Source organism: Macaca nemestrina, chromosome X, assembly GCF_043159975.1.
Source record: "Macaca nemestrina isolate mMacNem1 chromosome X, mMacNem.hap1, whole genome shotgun sequence".
Classification (NCBI taxonomy): domain Eukaryota; kingdom Metazoa; phylum Chordata; class Mammalia; order Primates; family Cercopithecidae; genus Macaca; species Macaca nemestrina.
In genome coordinates, this window is record NC_092145.1 from 79,146,672 (window position 1) to 79,162,964 (window position 16,293).

The 16,293-nt window shown below is 37.3% G+C and overlaps 1 protein-coding gene across 4 annotated transcripts in view; it reads left to right on the top strand.

The window, feature by feature from the left end:
* The window catches only part of LOC105496929 (zinc finger DHHC-type palmitoyltransferase 15), a 199,384-nt gene that overhangs the window by 46,785 nt on the left and 136,306 nt on the right, over nt 1–16,293 (top strand). For all 4 annotated transcript variants that reach the window (XM_011767565.3, XM_071088381.1, XM_071088380.1 and 1 more), the window contains one exon: nt 11,565–11,659. In XM_011767565.3, the coding sequence (XP_011765867.1) occupies nt 11,565–11,659 (95 nt within the window). The remainder of the gene's footprint in view (nt 1–11,564; nt 11,660–16,293) is intronic.

Below are 16,293 nucleotides of genomic sequence, written 5' to 3' on the forward strand. Positions count from 1 at the left end.
TGCTAAGTGTTATGCTCAGAGAGAGATGTCACCGTCTGGCTGACAAACTTCCCCCTGATCTGCAGCATCTTAATAACCTTTATGGGTGGCTCTGATGCAAACTGAAATTTGAGAATCACTGCTCTAGGAAAAAGCACTCTGGACTGGGACTGAAGAAACTTGGATTCTGGTTCCATTGCTTCCATAACTTTGCTGGGTAATTCTGATTAAATCACTTGCACCTCTGGGCCTCAGTTACTTCTCTGCAAAATCAGTGTTGAACCAAATGATCTCTCTCTTACTCTAAAATATTGATATAGTTCCTATTTTACCAGTTTATACAATAACCTCGACTTAGTCATTTAACCTCAAAATCCTTCATTTTCTACCCATTTATTTAAAAGTACCCATAATTTCTGTGAAACCTTGTAATGTAGGAATGGGAGCGAGCTGTTTCCAAGTCCATGATTGAACTAGTTGGTGTGTAGTAGTACCTGGAACAAGTTAAAGTCCCATGCTTTCCATCTCAACCATTGGAATTAAAAATATAGTTAATGTGTTAAGATACTGCCAAGTGTAAGAATTTAGTTCTCAGTCACTCAGGTGATCCAAATTCGTTAACCACATTACCCTTGAAGTGTATCATGAGAGGGTAAACATGAAATTGTTTTCTCCTGATCTCTTTAAAAATCGAGTATTTCACACTCCCATACTGAAGGAACATGAGTTGACATAACTTAGTCATCTAATTTTCCCCGTACAAACCTCATAAAATCCAAGAAACAAAACAATTGCAAAAGATAACACATTTAAAAAAAAAAAGAAAAAAACATTTAAAGGCATTGCCTAAGAGAAAAAAGTATGATAGCACTTCACAAAGGCTCGATTAGAGACACTCTCAGGGGTAGCCAGCTAAACACTGGACACAACTCTTGAAAAAAATCTTAAAATCTAGAGGGCAATGAAAGAGGCACTCTCACTTATTGATGATGAGAATATAAATTAAATACAAATATTCTTAATGGCAATTAGGCAGTATCTACCAAAAGACATCCCTTTTGACCTTGCAGTTCCACCTCATATAATTGATCCTATAGATATTTTTTGTGCCTGTGCTGATGACATATATAAAAATTATTCATTGAAGCATTATTTGTATTAGCAAGAGAAGGGGGAAAAATAAATTTTCCTCAGAGACAGCCTGGTTAAATAAATTACGGTAATTTATAGTAAGTGAAAAATAAGTAAGGTACAAAACAGTGTGTATAGAATACTGCTACTTGTGGAAAAACATACTACTTGGGTGATTTTATATGTATAAAATCATAAAGGATACACAACAAAGTCATGGCTTTGTGATGTTGGTTGCTTCTAGCGAGGAGAACTGGGTGGCTGGGGGACAGGTATAGGAAGACTTTTCACTGTATACTCTTCTATACTTTCAGATTTTAAACCTTGTAAATATATTACCTTTAAAAAGAGATACAATTTACAATGTTAAAATATGACAAATCTTTCATGTCTCTGGTGTACATATATTTGTATAAACATATACAAATAAGAGGATCTGGAATGATACATACCAAACACCAAAGAGGTGTTGTGCCTTGGAATGGGGAGGTGAGAAGTTAGATGTATATGTGGGGTGGACATTTACCTTTTGCTTTATATTGCTTGAATTTTAAAATGAGATTTCATAATTACAAAAATCAAGCACATATAAAAGGTCCTGCCCTGTATGGCTGGGAGCACTGGGCCAGGAGAATAGGGTCTCTCTTTTTTGTTTTTTTTTTTCAATTCAGTTATAAATGTATGAGAGGCTCAGTCCTATTAAGTTAGTCTTGAGTCACATTATTCCCTTGAATTTTTCTGATGGGTTGAAGTATATACACATCTCCTAAGACCATACCATTTAAGGACTCAGAGTCTTGTAGTCTTTTTTTTTTTTTTTTTTTTTTAATGTCACTAAAGAATGTCTTCTTTTTATTTTTTATTTTTATTTTTTATTATACTTTAAGTTCTAGGGTACATGTGCACAACGTGCAGGTTTGTTACATATGTATACTTGTGCCATGTTGGTGTGCTGCACCCATCAACTCGTCAGCACCCATCAACTCATCATTTACACCAGGTATAACTCTCAATGCCATCCCTCCCCCCTCCCCACTCCCCATAATAGGCCCCTGTGTGTGATGTTCCCCTTCCCATGTCCAAGTGATCTCATTGTTCAATTCCCACCTATGAGTGAGAACATGCGGTGTTTGGTTTTCTTTCTTTTTTTGTTTTTTAGTATCTTTGCTTTTTTTTTTTTTAATTATTATACTTTAAGTTCTAGGATACATGTGCACAATGTGCAGGTTTGTTACGTATGTATACTTGTGCCATGCTGGTGTGCTGCACCCATCAACTCGTCACCACCCATCAACTCATCATTTACATCAGGTATAACTCCCAATGCCATCCCACCCCCCACCCCCCTCCCCATGTGGGCCCCGGAGTGTGATATTCCCCTTCCCGAGTACAGGTGATCTCATTGTTCAATTCCCACCAATGAGTGAGAACATGCCATGTTTGGTTTTCTGTTCTTGTGATAGTTTGCTAAGAATGATGGTTTCCAGCTGCATCCATGTCCCTACAAAGGACACAAACTCACCCTTTTTTCTGGCTGCATAGTATTCCATGGTGTATATGTGCCACATTTCCTTAATCCAGTCTCTCACTGATGGACATTTGGGTTGATTCCAAGTCTTTGCTATTGTGAATAGTGCTGCAATAAACATACGTGTCCATGTGTCTTTATAGCAGCATGATTTATAATCCTTTGGGTATATACCCAGTAAACGGATGGCTGGGTCATATGGTATTTCTAGTTCTAGATCCTTGAGGAATCATCATACTGTTTTCCACAATGGTTCAACTAGTTTACAATCCAACCAACAGTGTAAAAGTGTTCCTATTTCTCCACATCCTCTCCAACACCTGTTGTTTCCTGCTTTTTTAATGATCGCCATTCTACCTGGTGTGAAATGGTATCTTATTGTGGTTTTGATTTGCATTTGTCTGATGGCCAGTGATGACGAGCATTTTTTCATGTGTCTGTTGGCTATATGTATGTCTTCTTCAGAGAAATATCTGTTCATACTCATTGCCCATTTTTTGATGGGGTTGTTTGCTTTTTTCTTGTAAATTTGTTTGAGTTCTTTCTAGGTTCTGGATATTAGCCCTTTGTCAGATAAGCAGACTGCAAAAATTTTCTCCCATTCTATAGGTTGCCTGTTCACTCTGATGGTAGTTTCTTTTGCTGTGCAGAAGCTCTTTAGTTTAATTAGATCCCATTTGTCAATTTTGGCTTTTGTTGCTGTTGCTTTTGGTGTTTTAGATATGAAGTCCTTGCTCATGCCTATGTCCTGAATGGTATTACCTAGGTTTTCTTCTAGGATTTTTATGGTATTAGATCTAACGTTTAAGTCTCTAATCCATCTTGAATTAATTTTTGTATAAGGAGTAAGGAAAGGATCCAGTTTCAGCTTTCTATTTATGGCTAGTCAATTTTCCCAGCACCATTTATTAAATAGGGAATCCTTTCCCCATTTCTTGTTTTTGTCAGGTTTGTCAAAGATCAGATGGCTGTAGATGTGTAGTATTATTTCTGAGGGCTCTGTTCTGTTCCATTGGTCTATATCTCTGTTTTGTTAAGTGGGCTTCATCCCTGGGATGCAAAGCTGGTTCAACATACACACATCAATAAACGTAATCCAGCATATAAACAGAACCAAAGACAAAAACCACATGATTATCTCAATAGATGCAGAAAAGGCCTTTGACAAATGCAACAGCCCTTCCTGCTAAAAACTCTCAATAAATTGGGTATTGATGGAACGTATCTCAAAATAATAAGAGCTATTTATGACAAACCCACAGCCAGTATCATACTGAATAGGCAAAAACTGGAAGCATTCCCCTTGAAAACTGGCAGAAGACAGGGATGCCCTCTCTCACCACTCCTATTCAACATTGTGTTGGAAGTTCTGGCTAGGGCAATCAGGCAAGAAAAAGAAATCAAGGGTATTCAATTAGGAAAAGAAGAAGTCAAATTGTCCCTATTTGCAGACGATATGATTGTATATTTAGAAAACCCCATCATCTCAGCCCAAAATCTCCTTAAGTTGTTAAGAAACCTCAGCAAAGTCTCAGGATACAAAATTAATGTGCAAAATCACAAGCATTCTTGTACACCAGTGAGTCAAACAGAGAGCCAATTCATGAATGAACTTCCATTCACAATTGCTTCAAAGAGAATAAAATACCTAGGAATCCAACTGACAAGGGATGTAAAGGACCTCTTCAAGGAGAACTACAAACCACTGCTCAGTGAAATAAAAGAGGAGGCAAACAAATGGAAGAACATAGCATGTTCATGGATAGGAAGAATCAATATCATGAAAATGGCCATATTGCCCAAGGTAATTTATAGATTCAATGCCATCCCCATCAAGCTACCAATGACTTTCTTGACAGAATTGGAAAAAACTGCTTTAAAGTTCATATGGAACCAAAAGGAGACCACGTTGCCAATAAAATCCTAAATCAAAATAACAAAGCTGGAGGCATCACGTGACCTGACTTCAAACTATACTACAAGGCTACAGTAACCAAAACAGCATGGTACCGGTGTTCGGTTTTCTGTTCTTGTGAGAGTTTGCTGAGAATGATGGTTTCCAGCTGCATCCGTGTACCTACAAAGGACACAAACTCATCCTTTTTTATGGCTGCATAGTATTCCATGGTGTATATGTGCCACATTTTCTTAATCCAGTCTGTCACTGATGGACATTTGGGTTGATTCCAAGTCTTTGCTATTGTGAATAGTCTTGCAATATACAACGTGTGCATGTGTCTTTATAGAAGCATGATTTATAATCCTCTGGGTATATAGCCAGTAATGGGATAGCTGGGTCATATGGTATTTCTAGTTCTAGATCCTTGAGGAATCGTCATACTGTTTTCCACAATGGTTGAACTAGTTTACAATCCCACCAACAGTGTAAAAGTGTTCCTATTTCTCCACATCCTCTCCAGCACCTGTTGTTTCCTGACTTTTTAATGATTGCCATTCTAACTGGTGTGAGATGGTATCTCATTGTGGTTTTGATTTGCATTTCCCTGATGGCCAGTGATGACGAGCATTTTTTCATGTGTCTGTTGGCTGTATGCATGTCTTCTTTTGAGAAATGTCTGTTCATATCCTTTGCCCACTTTTTGTTGGGGTTGTTTGCTTTTTCCTCATAAATTTCTTTGAATTATTTGTCGGTTCTGGATATTAGCCCTTTGTCAGATGAGTAGATTGCAAAACTTTTCTCCCATTCTGTAGGTTGCTTGTTCACTCTGATGGTAGTTTCTTTTGCTGTGCAGAAGCTCTTTAGTTTAATTAGATCCCATTTGTCAATTTTGGCTTTTGTTGCCATTGCTTTTGGTGTTTTAGACATGAGGTCCTTGCCCATGCCTATGTCCTGAATGGTATTCCCTACGTTTTCTTCTAGGGTTTTTATGGTTTTAGGTCTAACATTTAAGTCTCTAGTCCATCGTGAATTAATTTTCGTATAAGGAGTAAGGAAAGGATCCAGTTTCAGCTTTCTACTTATGGCTAGCCAATTTTCCCAGCACCATTTATTAAATAGGGAATCCTTTCCCCATTTCTTGTTTTTGTCAGGTTTGTCAGAGATCAGATGGCTGTAGATGTGTGGTATTATTTCTGAGGGCTCTGTTCTGTTCCATTGGTCTAGATCCCTGTTTTGGTACCAGTACCATGCTGTTTTGGTTACTGTAGCCTTGTAGTATAGTTTGAAGTCAGGTTGCGTGATGCCTCCAGCTTTGTTATTTTGACTTAGGATTTTAATGGCAATGCGGTCTCATTTTTGGTTCCATATGAACTTTAAAGAAGTTTTTTTCCAATTCTGTGAAGAAAGTCATTGGTAGCTTGATGGGGATGGCATTGAATCTATAAATTTCCTTGGGCAGTATGGCCATTTTTACAATATTGAGTCTTCCTATCCATGAGCATGGTATGTTCTTCCATTTGTTTGTGTCCTCTTTTATTTCACTGAGCAGTGATTTGTAGTTCTCCTTGAAGAGGTCCTTTACATCCCTTGTAAGTTGGATTCCTAGGTATTTTATTCTCTTTGAAGCAATTGTGAATGGAAGTTCATTCATGAATTGGCTCTCTCTTTGTCTGTCACTGGTGTATAAGAATGCTTGTGATTTTTGCACATTAATTTTGTATCCTGAGACTTTGCTGAAGTTGCTTATCAGCTTAAGGAGATTTTGGTCTGAGATGAAGGGGTTTTCTAAATATACAATCATGTCATGCAAACAGGGACAATTTGACTTCTTTTTTTCCTAATTGAATACCCTTGATTTCTTTCTCTTGCCTGATTGCCCTAGCCAAAACTTCCAACACTATGTTGAAAGTAGTGGTGAGAGAGGGCATCCCTGTCTCATGCCAGTTTTCAAAGGGAATGCTTCCAGTTTTTGTCCATTCAGTATGATATTGGCTGTGGGTTTGTCATAAATAGCTCTTATTATTTTGAGATACATTCCATCAATACCGAATTTATTGAGAGTTTTTAGCCGGAAGGGCTGTTGCATTTGTCAAAGGCCTTTTTTTGCATCTATTGAGATAATCCTGTGGTTTTTGTCTTTGGTTCTGTTTATATGCTGGATTGCATTTATTGATTTGTGTATGTTGAACCAGCCTTGCATCCCAGGGATGCAGCCCCTTGATCATGGTGGATAAGCTTTTTGATGTGCTGCTGGATTCGGTTTGCCAGTATTTTATTGAGGATTTTGGCATCGATGTTCATCAGGGATATTGGTCTAAAATTCTCTTTTTTGTTGTGTCTCTGCCAGGCTTTGGTATCAGGATGATGTTGGCCTCATGAAATGAGTTAGGGAGGATTCCCTCTTTTTCTATTGATTGGAATAGTTTCAGAAGGAATGGTACCAGCTCCTCCTTTTACCTCTGATAGAACTCGGCTGTGAATCCATCTGGTCCTGGACTTTTTTTGTTTGGTAGACTATTAATTGTTGCCTCAATTTCAGAGCCTGCTATCGGTCTATTCAGGGATTCAATTTCTTCCTGGTTTAGTCTTGAGAGAGTTTAAGTGTCCAAGAAATCATCCATTTCTTCTAGGTTTTTTAGTTTATTTGTGTAGAAGTATTTATGGTATTCACTGATGGTAGTTTGTATTTCTGTGGGGTCGGTGGTGATATCCCCTTTGTCGTTTTTTATTGCGTCAGTTTGATTATTCTCTCTTTTCTTCTTTATTAGTCTTGCTAGCGGTCTATCAATTTTGTTGATCTTTTCAAAAAACCAGCTCCTGGATTGATTGATTTTTTGGAGGGTTTTTTGTGTCTCTATCTCCTTCAGTTCTGCTCTGATCATTGTTATTTCTTGCCTTCTGCTAGCTTTTTAATGTGTTTGCTCTTACTTCTCTAGTTCTTTTAATTGTGATGTTAGGGTGTCAATTTTAGATCTTTCCAGCTTTCTCTTATGGGCATTTAGTGCTATAAATTTCCCTCTACACACTGCTTTAAATATGTCCCAGAGATTCTGGTATGTTGTATCTTTGTTCTCATTGGTTTCAAAGAACATCTTTATTTCTGCCTTCATTACGTTATGTACCCAGTAGTCATTCAGGAGCAGGTTGTTCAGTTTCCATGTAGTTGAGCGGTTTTGATTGAGTTTCTTAGTCCTGAGTTCTAGTTTGATTGCACTGTGGTCTGAGAGACAGTTTGTTATAATTTCTGTTCTTTTCCATCTGCTGAGGAGTGCTTTACTTCCAACTATGTGGTCAATTTTGGAATAAGTGTGATGTGGTGCTGAGAAGAATATATATTCTGTTGATTTGGGGTGGAGAGTTCTGTAGATGTCTATTAGGTCCACTTGGTGCAGAGTTGAGTTCAATTCCTGGATATCCTTGTTAACTTTCTGTCTCCTTGATCTGTCTAATGTTGACAGTGGAGTGTTGAAGTCTCCCATTATTATTGTATGGGAGTCTAAGTCTCTTTGTAAGTCTCTGAGGACTTGCTTTATGAATCTCGGTGCTCCTGTATTGGGTGCATATATATTTAGGATAGTTAGCTCTTCCTGTTGAATTGATCCCTTTACCATTATGTAATACCTTCTTTGCCTCTTTTGATCTTTGAGGGTTTAAAGTGTGTTTTATCAGAGACTAGTATTGCAACCCCCTGCTTTTTTTTGTTCTCCATTTGCTTGGTAAATCTTCCTCCATCCCTTTATTTTGAGCTTATGTGTGTCTCTGCATGTGAGATGGGTCTCCTGAATACAGCCAACTGATGTTTGTTGACTCTTTATCCAATTTGTCAGTCTGTGTCTTTTAATTGCACCATTTAGTCCATTTGCATTTAAGGTTAATATTGTTATGTGTGAACTTGATCCTGTCATTGTGATATTAGCTGGTTATTTTGCTCGTTAGTTGATGCAATTTCTTCCCAGCATGGATGGTCTTTACATTTTGGCATGTTTTTGCAATGGCTGGTACCGGTTGTTCCTTTCCATGTTTAGTGCTTCCTTCAGAATCTCTTGTAGGGCAGGCGGTGGTGACAAAATCTCTAAGCATTTGCTTGTCTGTAAAGGATTTTATTTCTCCTTCACTTATGAAACTTAGTTTGGCTTGATATGAAATTCTGGGTTGAAAATTCTTTTCTTTAAGAATGTTTAATATAGGCCCTCACTCTCTTTCGGCTTGTAGAGTTTCTGCCGAGAGAGCTGCTGTTAGTCTGATGGGCTTCCCTTTGTGGGTAACCCGACCTTTCTCTCTGGCTGCCCTTAACATTTTTTCCTTCATTTCAACTTTGGTGAATCTGACAATTATGTGTCTTGAGTTGCTCTTCTCGAGGAGTATCTTTGTGGCATTCTTTGTATTTCCTGAATTTGAATGTTGGCCTGCCTTACTAGGCTGGGGAAGTTCTCCTGGATGATATCCTGAAGAGTGTTTTCCAACTTGGTTCCATTTTCCCCCTCACTTTCAGGCATACCAATCAGACGTAGATTTGGTCTTTTCACATAATCCCATATTTCTTGGAGGCTTTGTTCCTTTCTTTTTCCTTTTTTTTTCTCTAGACTTCTCTTCTCACTTCATTTCATTCATTTGATCTTCAATCATTGATACTCTTTCTTCCAGTTGATCAAGTCGGTTATTGAAGCCTGTGTGTTTGTCACATATCTCTCATGTCATGGTTTTTATCTGTGTCTGTTCGTTTATGGCCTTCTCTGCGTTGATTATTCTAGTTATCCATTCTTCCATTATTTTTTCAAGATTTTTAGTTTTTTGCTCTCGGTACGTAGTTCCTCCTTTAGCTCTGAGAAGTTTGATGGACTGAAGCCTTCTCCTCTGAACTCGTCAAAGTCATTCTCCGTCCAGCTTTGTTCCATTGCTGGCGATGAGCTGCGTTCCTTTGGAGGGGGAGTTGCAGTCTGATTTTTTGAATTTCCCGCTTTTCTGCCCTGCTTTTTCCCCATCTTTGTGGTTTTATCTGCCTTTGGTCTTTGATGCTGGTGACGTACTGATGGGGTTTTGGTGTGGGTGTCCTGTCTGTTTGTTAGTTTTCCTTCTAACAGTCAGGACGCTCAGCTGTAGGTCTGTTGGAGATTGCTTGAGGTCCACTCCAGACCCTGTTTGCCTGGGTATCAGCAGCAGAGGCTGCAGAAGATAGAATATTCCTGAACAGCGAGTGCTGCTGTCTGATTCTTCCTCTGGAAGCTTCGTCTCAGGGGTGTACCCCGCCGTGTGAGGTGTGAGGTGTCGGTCTGCACCTAGTAGGGGATGTCTCGCAGTTAGGCTACTCAAGGGTCAGCGACCCGCTTGAGCAGGCAGTGTGTTCATTCTCAGATCTCAACCTCAGTGCTGGGAGATCCACTGTTCTCTTCAAAGCTGTCAGACGGCTGTCAGACTCCACCCAGAGGTGGAGTCTTCAGAGACAGGCAGGCCTCTGTGTGCTGTGGTGAGCTCCACCCAGTTCGAGCTTCCTGGAGGCTTTGTTTACCTACTTAAGCCTCAGCAATTGTGGGCACCCCTCCCCCAGCCACGCTGCTGCCTTGGCCTTAGATCTCAGACTGCTGTGCTAGTAATGAGGGAGGCTCCGTGGGTGTGGGACCCTCCAGGCCAGGTGTGGGATATAATCTCCTGGTGTGCCGTTTGCTAAGACCCTTGGTAAAGCACAATATTATGGTGGGAGTTACCCGATTTTCCAGGTGTTGTGTGTCTCAGTTTCCCTTGACTAGGAAAAGGGATTCCCTTCCCCCTTGCGCTTCCCAGGTGTGGCAATGCCTTGCCCTGCTTCAGCTCTTGCTGGTCAGGCTGCACAAGCTGACCAGCACTGCTTGTCCGGCACTCCCCAGTGAGATGAACCCAGTAACTTAGTTGAAAATGCAGAAATCACCCGTCTTCTGTGTCGCTCACGCTGAGAGCTGGAGGCTGGAGCTGTTCCTATTTGGCCATCTTGCTCCCGACCGTCTGTCTTGTAGTCATATAACCACCTCTGTGGAGAATACCAGAATATCCCATATGAGAAGAGCTATCTAAAAGGCAAAGAGTGTGAAAAGAAAGGTAATAGAAAGCCACTTTTATAACTGTCTCAAAAGTACAACCCACACTTCAAAAGTATATAATCTTCAATGGAATACTATTCAGCCATAAGAAAGAATGAAATCCTGTCTTTTGCAGCCAGATGGATGGAACTGGAGGCCATTACCTTAAGTGAAACAACTCAGAAACAGAAAGACAAATACCTCATGTTCTCACTCATAAGTGGAAGCTAAATAATGTGTACATATGGAAATAGGATGTGGAATGATAGAAAATAGAGACTGGTATGGGTGAGGGGGTGGGAGATGGGTGGATGATGAGAAACTACTTAGTAGGTACTATGTACATTATTCAGGTGATAGATACTCTTGAAAGCCCTAACTACACCACTGTGCAACCTATATCCATGTAACGAAATTTTACTTGTACTCTGTGAATTTATACAAAAATTTTTACAAGAAAAAAAGTGTTTAGTCTTTAACACCTGGCTACATTATAGACTACCTGTGTGACTTTGGTTAATCAACTGCCTCTGTTAGTTAATCGACTATCCCGATCTTATTACCTATCTTACAAATTTATTGAGAAAATGAAATAATATACGTGAAAGCATGTTGTAAACTCTAAAATGCTGTGTAAATTGTGTCATTATCACCTTTCAGTACTCAAAGTAGCAAAGATAATGACAATTGGCTGAAGTAGTTTTCCCTACATTGTCATAAAGGACATTCCCCCTTTACTTCAAGAATCACATGGCAACTTTTAAGGTATTCAACTTGCAGAAAGTCTTTGTTTCAAGTTTTTCATTATGGCTTGTTTCTGTCACTGTATGGGAAAATAGAATTAACCCATCATAATAATACCAGAGAATACATGTTAATAGGAAAACAAAATAAAAATTTGTGATGGAGCTTTGTGTTTTTGAACCTTTAGAAATGGATAAAAAGATAGTATAAACACTGATTTTTTTTATTTCAGTTATTTACCTCATATTCTACCATGCCATCTTTGTGTTCTTTACCTGGACCTACTGGAAGTCTATCTTTACACTCCCACAGCAGCCAAACCAGAAGGTAAGAATATTGGTTACTTCTTAAATGATAAGAACAGAGAAAAGTAGAAATGCCAATAAAGCAAGAAGAGACAAAAATCTTAAAGAACTCCTAGTGATAAAGGTGAATTGAGGGTAGGATAGGCTATTGAAGGAGTTTGTGAAGTCACCTGCTCTGGATATCTTTAATACTAGGAAGCCAACTGGGTGCTGTGGCTCACACCTGTATTCCCAACATTTTGGGAGGCTGAGGCAGGAGAATCACTTAAAGCCAGGAGTTTGAGACCTCAGCAAAAAAGTGAGACCTTGTCAATACACAGAATTTTTTAATTAGCTGGGCATGGTGGAGCACACCTGTGTTCCCAGCTACTCAGGAGGCTGAGGCAGAGGATTACTTAAACCCAGGAGTTTGAGGCTGCAGTGACCTGTGATGGTGCCACTAGACTCCAGTCTGAGTGAGAGTAAGACCCTGTCTCAAATTTTAAAAAGAGTAGGAAACCACTACCTGCATTGGTGAGATAATTAGAAAACAAGGACCCACTTGGACTCTGAGGCCTCATCTAATTCAATTCTATGAAACTATTATTTTAGTGATTGTTTTATTTATTTAGTGCTGTTATTTCATTCCAGTGAGACTCTGAAATACAAATGAGAAAAAAGCACAATAGTTAAATCAATCATTTTCAGACTGTGTTACCTTAAATACAAGTGTTTCATGCAATATTTGTAAGTGTTCATGAAATAATTTGTGATTATGTTAGGTATTTGTAATGTGTAACTACTCTAAATTAAGGTAGGTTCCAAAGTAGAAAAAGAACAATAGGGGAAACTTTCCAGCCTCTGAACATTAGGAAAAATACTGTCTCCTTAATGAAACCAAAATGATGCACAAGAAAAATAAAGTTAACTACAGAGAAAAGCAATAATGTAGGAATTGAGGAATGTAAGAGATATGAGATATGAAGAAAATAAAGAGGAAAATGATAGAAGTTATTCATAATAAGTAACTGCTTGAAACATAAATGGATTAAACTATTCAATTAAAAGGTTGAGATTGACAGAATGGATAAAAAATTGTGATTTACCTTTATACTGTTTACAAAATCTAACTTTAGAACCAGAGACATAAATAGGTTGAAAATGTAAAGCTAGAAAAAGATATTCCTAGTAAATAGTAATCAAAACAGAGCAAGGGTGATTATATTAATATCATACAACAAAGACTTTTTTAGTAAAAAAAAGGTTACAAGAGACAAGAAGGACATTATATATTTACAAAAGAGTCAATTTATCAAGAATATGTGACAGTTATAAAATATATGCATGTAATAAGAGAGCCCCAAATTATAAGACGAAAAAACCAACAGAAGTAAAGAAAAAAAATACACAATAACAGTTACATAGTAATAGTTGGAGACTTCAGTACTCCACTTGCATTAATGGACAGAATAACTAAACAGAAGGTCAATAAGGAAATGGAGAATTTGAACACCACCACACGAGCTATGTATAACACACCTGTATAGATCACTCCACCCAAAAAGAGCAAAATGTACTTTCTTCCTAAGTGTACATGGAACATTTTCCAGTATAGACTATGTTAGGCCATAATACAAGACTCAATAAATATAAAAGACTGAAATCATACAAAATATCTTTCTCTGACTGTGATGGAATGAAACCAGAAATCAATAACACAAAGAAAGCTACAGTTTCATAAATATGTGGAAATTAAACACATGCTTAACAAATGAATCAAATAAGAAAGCATAAGGGAAATTAGAAAATATTTTGAGATGAATGAAAACAAGAAAAAAACTTACCAGAAATTAGGGGATGCAATAAAGCAGTACTCAGAGAAAAATTTATGGCTGTAAACACCTACATTTAAAAAGGATAAAACTTTCAAAATGGTCTGACTTTACAACTTAAAAAAAATAAATAAATAGCAATCTAAAACCAAAGTAATCAGAAGGAAATAATAAAGATTAGAACAGAAGTAAACAAAATATGGAACAGAAAATAATATAGAGACCCAACAAAACCAGAAGTGAGACTCTAAAAAGGTTAACAAAATTGTCAAACCTTTATTTAGCTAGACTGAAAAGGAAAGGAGGGAAGAGAAGGGAAAAGAAGAGAGAAGGGAAGGAAGGGGAGGAAGAGGAGGAGAGGAGAAGAGAGGGAAGGGAGGAGAAAGGAAGATAAAAAGAGTACAGGCACAAATTACTTATATTAGAAAGGAAGGGAGGGAGGGAAGAAAGGAAAGAAGGAACAAAGGAAGGGAAGGAGGGAGGAAAAAAAGAAGACATAAGTTACTAATATCAAAAGTGAAAGTGGAGGTGTTACTACCAACTTTAAATAAATTGAATTATAAGAAAATAATATGAAGAATTATGTGCCCCAAAATTTAATAACCTAGATGAAATGGAAAAACTTTTAGAAAGACACAAACTGCCAAAACTGACTCAAGAAGAAATAAAAAATCTAAATAGATTTTTAACAAGTAAAGATATAGAATTAATAATCAAAAACCTGCCACCAAAGAAAACCCAAGGACCAGAAGGCTTCACAGATGAATTCTATCAAATATTTAAGGAATAGTTAACATCAATCCTTCCCAAATTTCTTTAAAAAAAATAAGAAATGCTTCCTCTGGCCAGTGCAAGTAGGCAAGAAAATCAAATAAAAGGCATTGAAATTGAACAGGAAGAAGTAAAATTATCTCTGTTTGTAGGTGTGATCTTACATATAGAAAACTGTAAATATTCTACATGTAAAAAACTATTATAAATAATAAATGAATTCAGCAAAGTTGCAGGATACAAAATCACCACATCACACAAAACCAATTATGTTTTGATATGCTAACAATGAACAATCTGAAAGGAAACTAAAAAATCAATTTTATTTATAACAGCACCAAAAATAATAAAATACTTAGGAATAAACATAATCAAAAAGGTGAAAGACTTCTAAAGTGAAAACTAAAAAATGTCACTGAAGGAAATTAGACGTGAATAAAGGGAAAGGCATCCTGTATTCATGAATTGGAAGAGTTAATATTGTTAAAATGTAAACACTACCCAAATCATTCTATAGATTTAATGCAATTTATATCAAAATCCCAACGATTTTTTTGCAGAAATAAAATAATCATTTTCTAAAATGTATATGGAATATCAAGAGATCCCACATACCCAAAACAGTCTTGAAAAAGAACAAAGTTGTAGCTTCACACTTACTTATTTCAGAATTTACTACAAAGCTACAGTAATAAAAACTATGTGGTACAGGCATAAGGCCAGATATGTAGACCAGTGAAATAGGATAAAGAGCCCAACAACAAACACTCGCATATTTGGTCAGAAATCTTCAACAACCATGCTGAAAGCATTCTAATGGAGAATGCACAGTCTTCAACAAGTGGTGTTGGGATAACTGGATGTCCATATCCAAAAGAATTATATAGAACCCTTACCTCACACCATATACAAAAATTAACTCAAAATAGATCCAAGATCTAAACTTAAGAGCTAGGATTATAAAACTTAGAAAAAAAAACACAGAGGAATATTTTTATAACATTGGTTTGGCAATTTCTTGGATATGACACCAACACTGTAAAAAAGTAAACATACATAAATTGGACTACATCATAATTAAACATTTTCGTATGTCAAAGGATACATTTAAAAGAGTGAAAAGGCAGCCTACAGAATAGCAGAAAATATGTCATATTTTAGATTAAGAGTTAATATACAGAATATTTAAAAACTACAACTAAACAAAAAACTCATTTTTTAAAATAAATTCAATATTTATTTTAGTTTCAAGGGTTATATGTGCAGATCAGTTTTAAAATGGGTAAAGAACTTGACAGTTCTCCAAAGAAGATATCTCAATGATCACGAATATTTTAGTCAGGGTTCTCTAGATGGACAGAACTAATAGTATATAATATTATATATATAATACATATATAATATACATATATAAAGGGGATTATATATACACACACATATATGGGAGTATATAAAAGTATAATAGAAGTACATATATAAAGGGGAGTTTATTAAGTATTAATTCACACAATCACAAGATCCCACAATAAGCCATCAGCAAGCTGAGGAGCAAGGAAAGCCAGTCTGAGTCCCAAAACTGAAGAACTTGGAGTCCGATATTCGAGGGTATGAAATTCCAGCACAGGAGAAAGATCTAGGCTTGGAGGGTAGGCCAGTCTAGTCTTCACATTTTTCTGCCTGCTTTATGTTTACTGGCAGCTGATTTGATGGTGCCCACCCAGATTAAGGGTGGGTCTGCCTTCCCAAGCCTGCTGACTCAAATGTTAATCTCCTATGGCAGCACCCTTACAGACACACCCAGGATCAATACTTTACATCCTTCAATCCAATCAAGTTGACACTCAGTATTAACCATCACAAGTCCACCCCTTGTCAAGTTGAAACCATACACATCTCCTGAGATCATACATAATCTTCAAATAAAGACAATAATAAGGTCACAATTATGCCTGACATGATACAACTATCCTTCATGCAACCCGAAATGCACCAATACCCAAAACAAATGCTATTACATAAAGCTAACAGTACTTAAATGCTGATATGAAGTCAATAAATCTTATGTCACATGATA